General features: G+C 35.9%; 1 protein-coding gene across 1 annotated transcript in view; it reads left to right on the plus strand.

Moving 5' to 3' along the window:
- Positions 1 to 366: 366 nt before the first annotated feature.
- Positions 367 to 16,659, plus strand: part of mcf2l2 (MCF.2 cell line derived transforming sequence-like 2) — a 230,484-nt gene continuing 214,191 nt past the window's right edge. Inside the window, 1 exon segment of the mRNA XM_056468129.1 lies at positions 367 to 733. Within this exon segment, the coding sequence (XP_056324104.1) occupies positions 652 to 733 (82 nt within the window). The 5' untranslated portion in view covers positions 367 to 651.

Raw genomic sequence — 16,659 nt, forward strand, 5'->3', positions numbered from 1 at the left:
ATAATATACTATAATTTAATTTAATTTAATTTAATTTAATTTAATTTAATTTAATATAAAATAATATAATATAATATAATATAATATAATACAATATAATATAATTTAATATACTATAATGTAATATAATATAATGTAATATAAAATAATATAGTATAATATAGTATAGTATAATATAGTATAATATAATATATTATAATATCATATAATATAATATCATATCATATCATATAAATGTTATAATAATTGAAACCTTTCACAACAGAACTCTTCCTGCCTATTTCCTTAACAGCTCCATTCCACAGACTCCATTGTTCCAGGTTTTGCGTGCTCATTTCTCCGTGTGTCTCCCTGAAGGCAGGTACCGTTTCCTCCTCTCTGATTCTCTTCCTGGTGCCTGAAACACACACAGTCTAACAACCTGACAGGACAGAAACCAAAGACTCCCACATCCAGCATCCCTGCATCAACAGCAGACAATCACAATGAACCATTAACATCACAAAAAGCCGCACCGCAGAAAACAAAAGAGCCTGCTTGATCTGTCCTCCAGCGGAGACCTCCATCACAGGCTGGGAGTGGCTGCGGGTCTTTGTGAATCGGGGCAGAGAGGAGAGGAGGATTGAGGCGTTCCAGTGTTCGCACCCTGAGATGCTCTGCAGGTTAGAGGAGGAAGAGGAGATGTCTCTACTGGAGCTTCAGCAGAGGGTGGACTGTATCATCACCCATGTTGGTGAGTGGCTTTTTATTTACTGCTAAAGCTCATGCATGGGGGTGTGACAGGATGGATTGAGCTTTCTGGTGTTTGGGATGCAGGGGGGTGTTCCCTGCTGGACAGGTATTTATAGAGGTTGATTGTCGATATCTGGTTTATTTTAGATTGTGATGGTTTTATTTCTCATGGAATGTGGACATAGGAAGCACTGATTTATTTTATTTTATTTGAGTAAAATACATACTGTCTACGTTAATAAAAAAATACATATTAGTTTTAATAAACATACACTTATAATACTGCACTTATCAATAATGTAAAAATAGCAATATTAATAAAACTATTGATGTCAGGAAATTAATTATTTAATACTAATAATTATTGTATTAAATAATCATACTTTCATATTGTTGAATTTTTATAAATGTATAAATCTGTAAAGGAAAATAAATAAGTAAATGAATACATTTCATTTAAAAAGAGATTAAATGTTAAATAAATGTTAAAGGCAGTTAAAGAGGTTGATTTTTAGACAACTATGGTTTATTTTAGCGTTGAATGTCATATTTACAAGTTTATCTTGAGAAGATTTTGATATTACATAGATGCTGTATGCATTAATAAAATACAAAGATATATATTAATATCAATAAGCCTACACAAAATAATAACTCATTTAGTAATGATGTCAAAATAGCAAAAATAATTTCACTTTATTTAATTGTTATAAATTTGTACAATTTAAAAGAAAAAAATGTTAATGACAGTTAAAGAGGTTGATTTTAGACAACTATGGATTATTTTAACTTTGTCACATTTACATATGGAATGTGGACAGGAAGCACATATTTTTATTTTTTATTTTATTTAGTTTTATTTTATTATATTTTATTTTATTAGTATTGCAATATCTTCAGAAGATTTTGATAGTACACATATTCTGTGTGCATTAATAATATACAAATATATATTAATATTAATAAGCATACACAAATATAATAATGCATTTAGTAAAAATGTCAACATAGCAATATTAATAGTACTATTGATATCAGAAAAAAAAAATCACAATTGTATTTAATTGTTATAAATTTGTACAGTTTAAAAAAATAAAAAAATGCTAATGACAGTTAAAGAGGTTGATTTTAGACAACTGTGGTTTATTTTAGCTTTGAATGTCACGTTTACACACAGAATGTGTACAGGAAGCACAGATTTTATTTTATTTTATTTTATTAGTGTTGAAATGTCTTGAGAAGATTTTGATAGTACACAGATGCTGTATCCATTAATAAAATGCAAATATATATGAATATTAATAAGCATACACAAATATAATAATGCATTTAATAATAATGTCAAAATTGCAATATTAATAGTACCATTGATATAATAAAAAAATTGTTTGATTCATACATTTGTACAGTTTAAAATAAAATAAAAAAATATATAAATAAATGTTAATGACAGTTAAAGAGGTTGATTTTAGATAACTATGGTTTATTTTAGCTTTGAATGTCAATTTACACACAGGACGTGGACAGGAAGCACAAGTTATTTAATTTAATTTAATTTTATTTTATTGAGTATAGCAGTGTATTTAAGATAATTTTGATAGTACATACATTCTGTAAGCATTAATAAAATAAAAATACATATTCATACTAATAACAATACACATATAGTCATGCATTTATTATTAATGTCAAAATAGCTATATTAATAGTACTATTAATGTCAGAAAAATCATAATTTCATATTATTTAAATTTGAATAAAATCACAAATCTGAAATGTTATGAATAAATAAATAAATAAATAAATAAATAGGTAAATGGACGGATGGATGGACAGTTAAATAGGTTGATTTTGTCCCGATATGATTTCAGACAGGGCAATTTAAACAGATATTAAGAGAGCTTATTTAATAATTATTTTTTTTACATTATTAATATATATCCATATTGTAGCCACTTTTTTGGACATTGTTATTGTCTTTGCATAGAAATTATGAGTTAATAAATGACATTTAAACAGCAGACAATTACATGCATTTGATGATCACAATTTATTTAATGTATTATTACACCAAAATCATGTTGATTATGAAGAAACTCACTTTATTATAGTTCTAGTTGTATGATATGTTGTAGTTGTAGTCTAATAAAGTCTAATTGTATGATAAATCTGGGTATTTTTGCCCCATCTCCTCTCAGAATTGTCATAATGTATACTGTATGGAAATAAATCATAAAAGCCACAAAAATGTCCATGTGCTTCAGTCACTGGCCCAGTGTAGTGAAGTAGGTTATTGTGCCATGCTGCTGTTTCACTGTCCTGCCGGAGAGAGAGGGAGAGGCTCTGCTGACGCCCCCACTGCAGCCCTCGGGGGACGTAAAGGCTGTTACTATGGAAACTGAGATGGGCTATAGCTTCAGCCATATTGATTCACAGAGGCGCTCCATGCTTTAAACACATAGTCACTGCTTCCTAACTTTATTATCTGCATTATAACACACTGCAGCTTCCGCTCTCTTAGCCTGCTGGCAATCTGCAGGCTCTCTAAACAATGATTAAACCATTCTGCTTTCGCTTCAGTGCTTTTCTGAACTTTGGATGTTAGATGTATATATTTTTTTAAATGTTTAACATCCTCTTAAACCTTTCATTTATTTGAAGGCAAGGCAGGGCAGGTACAAAAATGAACTAATATTTTTACGATCTATTTTTTTCTGTGCTAATTATTTTTATAAATGTGAATAATGTGATTATTTGCAAACATTTCTAGCACAAAAATCAGAACATTGGATGAAATCAGAATTCTTGTTTAATTTTTATGACACGTTAGAGTCAAGGGTTTTTACATGCAGGATTTTGGGAATCTCGTTTTATCACTCCATGATTTTGAAAATGCTGTGAACAGTCAGAGAATACTGTGAATACTTTAGTTTAGGTCACAATTCATGCAATTAACTACTGGCCTGCTTCCTGCCAATTATTAAGGTATTAACGGTAAATTAGTAGTAGGCCCACACGGAATCTGCGCGCGCAGCAATCAGCTGATTTCAGCAGATTTTTAGCCGATCATTGAGTCTATTTATTTACTTGTGTAAAAGTGTGTAAATTTACATTTACATTTACATTTAGTCATTTAGCAGACGCTTTTATCCAAAGCGACTTACAAATGAGGACAAGGAAGCAATTTACACAACTATAAGAGCAGCAGTGAACAAGCGCTATAGACAAGTTTCAGGCGTGTAAAAGTCTAAGAAGCAAAACATTAGTAGAAATTTTTTTTTTTTTTTAGAGAGAGAGAGAGAGAGAGAAAGAGGGCTCAGTTAGTGGTATAGCCAGAGAGGCAATTGCAGATTAGGAGGAAAAGTGGAGACTAAACAGTTGCGTTTTTAGTCGTTTCTTGAAGACAGCAAGTGACTCGGCTGTTCTGATGTAGTTGGGGAGTTCATTCCACCAACTGGGCAGATTGAATGTGAGAGTTCGGGAAAGTGATTTCTTCCCTCTTTGGGATGGAACAACGAGGCGACGTTCATTCACAGAACGCAAGTTTCTGGAGGGCACATATATCTGCAGAAGTGAGAGCAGATACGAAGGAGCACAGCTAGAGGTCACTTTGTAAGCAAACATCAGAGCTTTGAATTTGATGCGGGCAGCAACTGGAAGCCAGTGCAAACGGGTGAGTAGCGGAGTGACATGTGCTCTTTTGGGTTCATCAAAGACCACTCGTGCAGCTGCGTTCTGAAGCAGCTGAAGAGGTTTGATAGAACTACCTGGTAGCCCGGCTAGCAGAGAGTTGCAATAGTCCAGTTTGGAGAGGACAAGAGCTTGAACAATGAGTTGAGCTGTATGTTCAGATAGGAAGGGTCGGACCTTTCTGATGTTGTAGAGTGCGAATCTGCAAGATCGGGCAGTTCTAGAAATGTGGTCAGAGAAGTTCAGTTGGTCATCAATCGTAACTCCAAGGCTTTTTACCATTTTGGATGCAGTGATGGTTGCTCCATCCATCTGGATTGAAAAGTTATGGTGAAGAGTCGGGTTGGCAGAAACTTCAAGCATTTCCGTTTTCATGAGGTTAAGCTGGAGATGATGATCTTTCATCCAGAGTGAAATGTCTGACAGGCAGGCTGAAATGCGAGCTGGAACCGAGGGATCATCAGGGTGGAAAGAGAGGTATAGCTGGGTGTCATCAGCATAGCAGTGGTAGGAAAAACCATGTTTCTGGATGACTGTTCCTAAAGATGCCGTGTAGATAGAGAAGAGAAGTGGTCCAAGCACAGAGCCCTGAGGTACCCCAGTGTATAGATGCTGTAGGTTGGACACCTCTCCCCTCCACGACACCCTGAATGACCTGTCCGAGAGGTAGGAACTGAACCATTGAATAACAGTGCCTGTGACGCCCAGTGACTCAAGCGTAGATAGCAGGATCTGGTGGTTTACAGTGTCAAAAGCAGCTGATAAATCCAGCAAGATGAGGACAGATGATTTAGAGTCTGCTTTAGCCAGTCTGAGGTCCTCCACGACCGAGAGCAGAGCAGTCTCAGTTGAGTGGCCTTTCCTAAAGCCAGATTGCTTGTTGTCCATGAGGTTGTTTTGAGTAAGAAAGTCTAGGACTTGATTGAACACTACTTTCTCCAAAATCTTGGCCATGAATGGAAGCAGGGATACCGGTCGGTAGTTTTCAAGTAGCGTTTGATCCAGGTTGGGTTTTTTTAGCAGAGGGGTTACCCTAGCCTGCTTAAATGAAGTAGGGAATAGACCAGAGTCAAGAGATGTGTTAATTATGTGAGTCAGTGTTGGTATGACTGCAGGAGAAATGGCTTGCAGGAGATGAGAGGGAATGGGATCTAGCGGACAGGTGGTTGCATGGCTTGATAGCACGAGATTGGACACCTCAGACTCAGAGAGCTGGGAGAAAGAGGTGAGTGTGTGTGGTGTTGGTGGTGTATCTTGCGTGTTTGTTGTAGGTGCAGCAAATTGAGCACTGATTTTTGCAGTTTTGGTGCAAAAGAATGTAGCAAAGTCATCAGTAGTGAGTGTGGAGGATGCGGGTGGAGGAGGAGGGTGAAGGAGGGAGGAAAATGTTTTAAAAAGCAAGCGAGAATTGGTGGCACTGTTGACTTTCTGACGGAAGTATGTCTGCTTTGCAGAAGTAACCTCAGTCGAGAAAGAAGACAGAAGAGTTTGGTATGTTATGAGCTGTTCAGGATTTTTTGTTTTTCGCCAGCTTCTCTCAGCAGCCCGAAGTTTTGAGCGATGCTCACGGAGAACATCAGAGAGCCAGGGTGCAGGAGGACTGGCTCGGGTTGGTCTGGATGTCAGAGGGCATAGTCTGTCTAGACATGATGTTAGCGTGGAGCAGAGTGTATCAGTTGCACTGTTCGTATCAAGTGCAGAGAGTTTGGAAGATGGAGGAAGAGAGTTAGAAACAATGGTGGATAGCCTGTTGGGTGAGAGAGAGCGTAGGTTTCTGCGAAAGGCAACTAGAGTAGGAGTGTGTGGCGGCTCAGGAGTAATGTGGATGTTGAGAGAGAGAAGGAAATGATCCGATGTTTGTAGTGGAGTTACTAGTGTTTGATCAGCGAGGCAATGTCGAGTGTAAATAAGGTCTAGTTGATTACCTGATTTGTGAGTAGCAGAAGTAGGTGCTCTTTTGAGGTCGAAAGATGCAAGCAGAGTCTGGAAGTCAGCAGCTTGAGGTCTTTCTATGTGGATGTTGAAGTCACCTAGCACCAACAAGGGAGTGTCATAATCAGAAAAAGATGAGAGAAGAACATCCAGTTCATCCAAGAAGTGACCTAATGTACCCGGTGGGCGGTAGATGACAACCACATTTATGCGAAAGGGGTGGATAATGGTGACTGCATGGAATTCAAAAGAGCTGATTTTTGGCAGGGACGGTCTCTGAGTGAATTTCCATTCTTTGGAAATCAGTAGTCCAGTCCCACCCCCTCTCCCTGTCTGACGAGGGGTGTGGGAAAGAGAGAAATTAGTAGAAAGAGCTGCATGTGTAGCAGTGTCCTCCGGTCTCAGCCAGGTTTCAGTTAGAGCCATGAGACTAAAGTCATAATGAGTGGCTATGGAGGTAATAAAATCTGCTTTGTTAACAGCAGATTGACAATTCCAGAGGCCCACAGAGAGAGAGAGTTGTGAAATAGAGGATACATGAATTGATCGAAGGTTGTGAGGGTTGCGCCTGCAGCGTACCTCCCGTGCTCTGCGAGTATTAGTAACAACAGGAATTAGTAAACACATAATAAAGTGCAAGGAAAACAATAATGAGTGCAGAGAAAAGGAAAAAAAATAAAGTAAGAAGTACTCAAGTGCTTTGTCTGTGTCTTTGCTCGGTGGAGTCGCACAGGTAGAGTCGATGGTCTTTACCCTCGTCGGTCTTAGTCGCACAGGTAGAGTCGATGGTCTTTACCCTCGTCGGTCTTAGTCGCACAGGTAGAGTCGATGGTCTTTACCCTCGTCGGTCTTCACACGAGGCGGGCTTCACACGAGGCTGCCGCGACCGCTGCCGCGGTGAGACTAGTCGCTTATATACACCCCCGAGCGCTTTGCTGATTGAGCTCAGGTGGACACGCCTCGAGAGTGAAAACACCCGAAACTGCAGCCGCGGGGGCGCGCGAAAAACCTCCGGGTCGGCACGCAAGCTCTTACAGTAAACAAAAGGAAACAGTGGCTAAAACTTGCTAGTACTAAACACAGATAGCTGAAAAACAATTTTAAATGTCCAACAACCAATACACAACCAGCTGAAACAAGTCTAACTGTTCTCTAACCAAACAATTTGGTTAGAGAACTTATATTACTTCAAATACAAATTTATATTACTTCAGTTTTTAAATTAATTTCAGTAATGTTATTGACTAATATGAAAATGTTATTTGTATTATTTACAATACAGTTACAGTAATATTTTCTGTCTTTTAGTAGATATATTATATGAGAAACTTTTTTGTTTACCAAATGAGTGGATCTAATTGGATTTGCATTTTAAACATTAAATAAAACTTAAAAAGGTATTATTTTTAATTTAATATATTTAGTTTTTATACTATGATACTCCCAAAATCATTCTACATAAATCCGCAGACTTTTCTACAAAATTCTGCGCAGAAATAGCAAAAAATGTCATATAAAGCAGTGTTTCCCAACCCTGTTCCTGAAGGCACACCAACAGTCCACATTTTCAGCCTCTCCCTAATCAAACACACCTGAATCATCTTATCATAACATCAGAAGAGACTCTAACACCTGAAGTTAATGGGTCAGATAACGGAGACATCCAAAATATGTACTGTTGGTGTGCCTCCAGGAACAGGGTTGGGAAACACTGAAATAAAGTATAATCTTGTTCTGCATCCCTAATCCTAACCAAAATTTAAAGCCTAAACCCAATGTATACTTTACTAACTATTAATATACAGCTAATTAGTAGTTTATTAATCTAGTAGTGGTAATGGTTTGTTAATACTGGTACCAAAATTTTGGTTGCCAAAAACATTTTCAATTTTATCAGACAAATTATGTTTGAACAGTTCCCTGTTTAAAAATCATCAGAATACTGATTTTTTACAGTGCTCAGCATATATAAGTACACATTGATATGTTTAATAGGAATGTTATATTTGTGCACATATATTAGATTAGTCAGTACTGAAGCCAAATCCAACACAATCTCACAGCAATTCGTAACTTTTTGATTTAGTGGCTAATTCGTACGAATTCGTACGATCTAATTCGTACAATTTAGTACGATTTGCTCACTTGCCAATGACGGTTGGGTTTAGGGGTGGGGTTAGGTGCCACGCCTCCTTTTTAAAATCGTACAATTTCGTACGACTGAACTCGTACGAATTCCTACGAATTAGCCACTTAACTGTCAAAACATAAAATACTTACGTTTTCTCGTGAGATCAGGCTGACCAAATCTGGAGCTTATCTAACAAAATAACTTGTATAACTTACATAACGATACAAAAACTAAATTTATGTCATAGAAAAATATTAAATACAAATTTTAAAAAGAGGAAAAAAAAGCAAAAAAAATGGTTGATATTTTGTTGGTTGTAATTTTTTTGTGCAATATTTTGCTTGAATTTAATTGTATTATCTTCCAATTTCTAAATATGTTTGGTAACTAAAATATAATTTTAATAAATATATATGTTAAATAAATCTGTTTTGTTTAAATGAACCAAAATACGTCGCCTATATTCACTGAGAAATGGATAAAAATACTCATTTTCAAAATGGGGTGTACTCAATTATGCTGAGCATTGTATACTATAACATTTACTATAATAGTGTAAAACATATGATATTCACCTTATTCTTTGCCGACCAGTGGGCGCAGCCATTTGAATCCTTTTGGCTTGAGACTTCCGGTCTCATTCACTTCCATTCATTTTTAGACGTTAAAAACTGTTCGTTACGCTGCTTGATGTTGCAAACTGATATTTTCTTATTATATTATTCTACTTGGTCTGTATAGTAATGCAAACATTTGTATGTAGAGCAAGTAGTTTGACCGTTTTCTGCCGTTTATTATTCCTAGTCATTTTTCCCATAGCGGACCTAATCGGAAGTTCTAAAACAATCGTGAAAACAGACGCTCTTCTGCATTTTAGAATAAGGTCAATAGCATAAAACTATACTACTATAATGTAGTATAATACATATTTATGGCTCAAAAAGGAAGAAAAATAAATTTGATAACATATATTGATTGAAATATATCTAAATGTATTTTATGGGGAAAAAATTACTGAAAAAAAAAACACTTTATCAAAGGCCCAAAAGCCCTAAATCTCTAAATTGAGAGTAGCTTGAATAAAAACCAAACAGTAGCCTGCAGAGTCTCGCCTTAAATAAACCGAGCTGTGATATTTTGCTCAGAGGAAATGTTTTGTCTCCAATGATCCGTCAGACGATCGACCTCTTTGAGTGAGTCACAGATGTGTCCATCCGGCCCTTTAATAGCAACATGACTAAACACTGAGAGGATCCGCTCTGTGATTGGTCAGCTATGACATCACTCGCTTGTAAATTTCAGAGCTGAGTGATATATTGCACATTACTGCATACAGAGCTCATGAATATTTAACATGCCAGATTAGCAGTCAGGCATATAGAATAACAGCACCTGAGCCTAACAGACTAAACATTTGCATATATTAGCTTATTCATATTTATATTAGACCTTCAACCACCTTTAATTCAAATCCGTTGTGTTATGTTATATATGACAAACCATATATTCTATGCAAATGATTTTAATATTTTAATATCACTTTATCAAAGATTATTATTATAAATGTCAATAGTAGGAGTAATGATAATATTAATAATATTATTAATAATAATTCATAATTCTGTTTTGCTGTATTCTTTTAACAAATAAATATAGGCTTGGTGAGCAAAAGGGACTTAGAATAAGTTTTAAAATCTTACCAACCCCAATATTCTGATGGGTAGTGAAAGTGTAAAAAAATATAGACATTAAATGAAGACACTAAGGAGTGCATTTCATCTTTAAATGCTTTTTTCTGTATTTTTTAATGTATAGATTAACGCTGTGATGATAAATGTAGTACAGTTATAAAGTAGTTTACCCATGAAATGAAAATTTACACACATTTACTGAACATAGCTTGTAAACAGTATATTTTTCTGTTGATAACCAGGCAGCTGATGGCACCCTTAGACTACCATAGTAGGAAAAAATACAAGCGAAGTGTTTGTGTTTAACAGAAAAAAACAAACCTCCACAGGTTAGCGACTAAATTCCGAATTTTAGCAGAAATGTCCCATTATTAACAATATTAACAAGATAATTTTTTAACCAACATCACACTAATATTACAGCAATGATTTTTTTCTAATGCTTATTCTAAATAAATGCATAGTATGAAAAAGCTTTGATGACTTTTCTATGACCTTTACAGCTAAGTTGTTTTGTTCTTATTAGACTGACTTCACCCAGTCAGTGCATTAATCAGACAGTCATTCTGACTCCACTGCTACTTAAATGTTGTTAAAAAAAACAAAACTGTGTTATTTAGTCATTTTAAACTAATCAGGATAAAGAGATTAACACAAAAAAGCCAAATACTGGGCATTGGTACAGAGATAAAACACATACTTGTGCACACACACACACACAAACAGCATTAGATCCACAAGCTTAAGCGCGCACTAAATTTCTGAATGTTTGAATTTCTAAGCTTAAATCAGCTGGAAAGTTGATTCATAGCATTATATATATATATATATATATATATATATATATATATATATATATATATATATATATATATATATATATATATATATATATATATATATATATATATATATATATATATAAAATTATAGCAAGAGAGGAAGAGAGAGATTTTGAAACACTTCTGTGTCTGAATGTTTTTGTTTTGGTTTGTGTGGTCCTGTCCACAATTTACCCTAGAGTATTTAAACAACCTGGGTTGCCAGATGGCCAAAAACAAAACATATTGCAACCATTAAAGACAGCAGTAGAAACAGATTATCTATCTATCTATCTATCTATCTATCTATCTATCTATCTATCTATCTATCTATCTATCTATCTGTCTGTCTGTCTGTCTGTCTGTCTGTCTGTCTGTCTGTCTGTCTGTCTGTCTGTCTGTCTGTCTGTCTGTCTGTCTGTCTGTCTGTCTGTCTGTCTGTCTGTCTGTCTAATGTGTATCTATCTATCTATCTATCTATCTATCTATCTATCTATCTATCTATCTATCTATCTGTCTATCTGTCTGTCTGTCTGTCTGTCTGTCTGTCTGTCTGTCTGTCTGTCTGTCTAATGTCTATCTATCTATCTATCTATCTATCTATCTATCTATCTATCTATCTATCTATCTATCTATCTATCTATCTATCTATCTATCTATCTATCTATCTATCTATCTATCTATCTATCTATCCATCTGTCTGTCTGTCTGTCTGTCTGTCTGTCTGTCTGTTTGTCTGTTTGTCTCTGTCTGTCTGTCTGTCTGTCTGAAATGCCAACTGACCCAGCTGGGGCTCGAACCAGCAACCTTCTTGCTTTAAGGCAATTGTGCTACCCACTGCGCCACCACGATGCCCCAGTATTAATTGAACTCAACATAAAGAATTGATTTATGAATGATTTATACTAATAACTTTTCAAATTTTTATACTAGTAAAATAGTTTTTACCTCATCCATATTAAAGAGCCCATATTATGGGTTTTTGAAAATGCCCTTCCATGTAGTGTGTCACACAGCTCTAAGTGAAGTGAAATATCCAGCTAAGGCTTAAATCTGTAAGTGTACAGTGTTTAAAACTATTGATTCATCTATAAAAGAGTCGACTCATAGTGCTTCAAACGAGTCGTCTTGATAACGAGTTATTAGGTGTTTCGCGATGACGCAGCTACGAAACACAAGTAGTTGGGCTCGCAAACCCGGGAGATTTGAAACCTGCGGCCCCGCCCACTAACAGAAAAAAAGTCTCACACACACACAGAGACACACACAGACACCGGTCGAATGAAGTCACGCTGTGCAGATGGATATTATGGACCGTCTAATCAAAGATGAAACATCAGCAATATAGCCCAGCCTTGAGCAGTTCTGAGTGCTTCTGGAAACTATGCTTTCAAAGAAGACTTCTTCAGTTTGTTAAAGGAAGGATCAGTATAGACTGTCAGAACATGGATCAGTGGATCATGGATCATTTTCTACCCCCATTTCACAAGTGTAAGTAAGTGCGATTAAAATTATTGCCTCGTTTACTCTATCTTGCAAATTATATATTCAGTTGTGTTTTGTTACTTGTAACTGCGTGTACTGTATCAGGTTAACTCTTTATATTCCCATATCGCGTGTAAAGCCACGTTGAAAACGCGACGCGTGCCGCTTTGATTACGGATCGCCAGCTGTTTACACACATGCAACGGACAAGTTTCAAAATATTTCAGCTCAATATTATTGTCTCCTCGTGTGTTTAACGCACGGGTATTCGCGGATATAACTGAGCGCCGCTCCTCTATGGACGCGCCGGCCCTGTGTGTGTGTGTGTCTGTGTCTCCTCGTGTGTGTAACGCACGGGTATTCGTGGATATAACTGAGCGCCGCTCCTCTATGGACGCGCCGGCCCTGTGTGTGTGTGTGTGTCTGTGTCTCCTCGTGTGTGTAACGCACGGGTATTCGTGGATATAACTGAGCGCCGCGCCCTCTCTATTCAGCCGGTCCTCTATGGACGCGCAGGCCCTGTGTGTGTGTGTGTGTGCGTGTGTGTGTGTGTGTGTGTGTGTGTGTGTGTGAAAAGAGCAAGAAGACTGTGACCTCCTCGCCAGTTCTTGGACTTTTTGCTCAATAAAATAGTTAGTCGTCAGTATTTTCTAGTCCATCGTCTGTGTTTACATTCACCCACTGGCAGCCAAAATCCACTATGAAGCGTGTATGCACTGTGACTACTTTTATATTGTAGATTAGCAGCTGGGCATTTCACTCTCGCGCTGAAGCCTGGTCCGTGTCGACCAATCGCAGCAGGCTGTCATTGGTCCAATCAGCGCAGATTAGCTTCGCGCTGAGGACGAGTTTGGGTACAAATGAATCGCTGAACGATTCATATGGGAGTCGCTGGGATAACTAGGTAAAAATAAATGCATATTATAAGACCATCAAAGTGTTGTTTGACCTTGCATGCATATTAGACTGTTGTTGGAGACCCTTACAACCTAAATATGACCCTATTTCATGTATAATATGGGCTCTTTAACATCTTTGTGCATTTTAAAATTTACATAGAAAAAATAGTAAAATATGCTACATAAATTTGCTAAAAGCATTTAGGTTTTATTCTGAAAATACTTTTTATTCGTACATAATGACCTACATTTATAAAAATGTAACTCTCAGTGAGACTGACCCAAACATGAACCTAATACCCATCCATTTATAAAGCTTTATGACCAGAATTATAAAGCTGATCAATAAAACCCATAGTTAATTATGCTCATTCCTGTTGGCGCTGTCTATCTGGCAACCAGTGTAAGTGTATATTTTGAATTTGGACTGCAGGATCCAGTTTAACCTCTAGCTGTCAACGTATCTATCTATCTATCTATCTATCTATCTATCTATCTATCTATCTATCTATCTATCTATCTATCTATCTATCTATCTATCTATCTATCTATCTATCTGTCTATCTGTCTGTCTGTCTGTCTGTCTGTCTGTTTGTCTGTCTCTGTCTGTCTGTCTGTCTGTCTGAAATGCCAACTGACCCAGCTGGGGCTCGAACCAGCAACCTTCTTGCTTTAAGGCAATTGTGCTACCCACTGCGCCACCACGATGCCCCAGTATTAATTGAACTCAACATAAAGAATTGATTTATGAATGATTTATACTAATAACTTTTCAAATTTTTATACTAGTAAAATAGTTTTTACCTCATCCATATTAACATCTTTGTGCATTTTAAAATTTACATAGTAAAAATAGTAAAATATGCTACATAAATTTGCTAAAAGCATTTAGGTTTTATTCTGAAAATACTTTTTATTCGTACATAATGACCTACATTTATAAAAATGTAACTCTCAGTGAGACTGACCCAAACATGAACCTAATACCCATCCATTTATAAAGCTTTATGACCAGAATTATAAAGCTGATCAATAAAACCCATAGTTAATTATGCTCATTTCTGTTGGCGCTGTCTATCTGGCAACCTTTGTGTCTATTTTGAATTTGGACTGCAGGATCCAGTTTAACATCTAGCTGTCAACGTTTCATACTGCATTTTAAAAATTCTGTACACAAAAAAGGCCTAAAATCCTTAAAACAGGCGTTTTTCCAAGCTGCCATCAGGATGACAGCGTCTCCAAAGACTTGGATTCACAATAAACCAGCATCAGTGAACGGTCACTCTCAGCAGCAAATCCAAAAAGGTGAACAATAGGAAGGTTAATGGACTTCCTTCCCTCTTCTTTCCCTTCACCCCATTTGCCTTTGTGTGCTGTTCTGTATAATATCTGCTATCGCTACAGTGCTGAACTCATATCAGTCAATATTCTATACTTACACTGGCTAGGGTAAGTTTCTCAAATATATACAGGAAGGTCTCTTTCCGGATCAAGGTCAGAGGTTGTCTTAGTTCTCAGAAATCACGTACAGTATGGGGTATTTGTTTGGTGACAGTCAGTATCTCTACAAATGACCTGTATTGTTTTAAATATGAGCCATTCTTAAAGTTAGGGAGTTTTCTTTTCTTTTTTTCTTTGTTACATTACACATGCATTAACGTCAGCGTGAGATTTAAGTCCTTTGTATGCTTTGGGTTTACTTGATGAACAATTGATAAATCAACTTGTGTGACATCATTTAGTACGAAGTCATGCTGAAGTTCATTTGGAGTTCCTTCAGGTAGATCAGAACAGCTGGTCAAAGTGAACTTTAGAAATTTGCAAATAAAAAAAGGGCTTAATTTCCACCAACTTAAACAAAAAGGACACAAGTTCATAGCAATGATGCAAAAAATTAAGTAAATATGTGATGTCTGCTTTATAAAGAAGTCTTAATTTTTGTATTACCTTTTCATTTAAACCTACTTTTGCTTGGCATTGCAAATGACAGTGCGCACACAGCCACCAGAGAAACATTTAATAATTATTTCTTTAATAAACGACTCCAAAAAACTTTACTATATACTCGGAGAGGATGAAATGCCGCTAAACTAGCTGCAAAATATTTGTGCACCATTCGAAATGGTTAATCAAGTCATTTGCCTGATTTAAGTAATATACACTTTTTTATTCTTATAATTATTATGATTTTTAGGCATATTGTCTGTTTTTATTCCTTAAGTCTTTTTATTTCTCATTTGCTGTATATCGTATTTATTTGATGTTTATATATTACATATTTTATACATGTAAAATGCTTTGGCAATACTGTACAAAATGTCAGCAGCAGATTTTACCTGTCAGTGGGTGCACAAAAATTTGGCAAACTATTTTTAAATAATTTTTTTCTTGAAAAAATGCAAAAGTTTACGTCTTTAACCAATTGAAAAAGAATAACAGTGTCATAATAAATTAAAATATTGATTAAAATTACATAATGTTTTTTGTTTGTCGCGTGTTGTTAACCATTTATGTGCTGTGGGTAAAAGGTGTGTCTCGATCCAGCTACCACTGCAAGTATATTTCAAACCTGTGGAAAACAGTGTATGTGTGTATGTATGAATGTATGCGATGAGCCTTATAACCAATCACCGGGCTTAGTAATATACAGTATAAATACAGCTTTGGCTTTTATGGGGTTAATGTTTTTGAAAACTCAGATGTGGCAGAGAAATACCAACGTTATCTCACGGCAATTTGTTTCTTTTTGATTTAGTGGCTAATAGGTAGGAATTTGTAAGATCTCATTTGTACAATTTAGCATGATTTGCTCGTCTCCCGATGATGGTTGGGTTTAGGGGTGGGGTTTGGTGTTACGCTTTCTTTAAAAATCCTACATTTTCATACGACTGAATGCCAGTGAATTAGCCTCTAAACTGACAAAATGGGGCTGGAAATACACAGGGTTTCTGCTTTTAAGGACATTATAGACTTATACAGGGCTAATCACTAAGCTTTTTTTATGGTTAGGCCAGTTAGGCCAGATTTTTCACATATTTTAAATGTCAAAACAAGCAAAACCTAGTTTTATATGTACACATTTTTTCGGCGTAACTTTTTTTTTAAATAAAAAAATGGACTTTAAAAATTATAGTGAACTAAATGAATGCACAACAGTCTGTCCAGATCAGTGTCCTTACCATATCTATAAAAACATGGAAAACACTTACACATAATTCAACCATATTGATAAATAGACTTTCAAAGAGAGTTTTGTTAAAGGTTTTATTGAGATGGAC

Source organism: Danio aesculapii, chromosome 11 (genome assembly GCF_903798145.1).
Source record: "Danio aesculapii chromosome 11, fDanAes4.1, whole genome shotgun sequence".
Classification (NCBI taxonomy): Eukaryota; Metazoa; Chordata; class Actinopteri; order Cypriniformes; family Danionidae; genus Danio; species Danio aesculapii.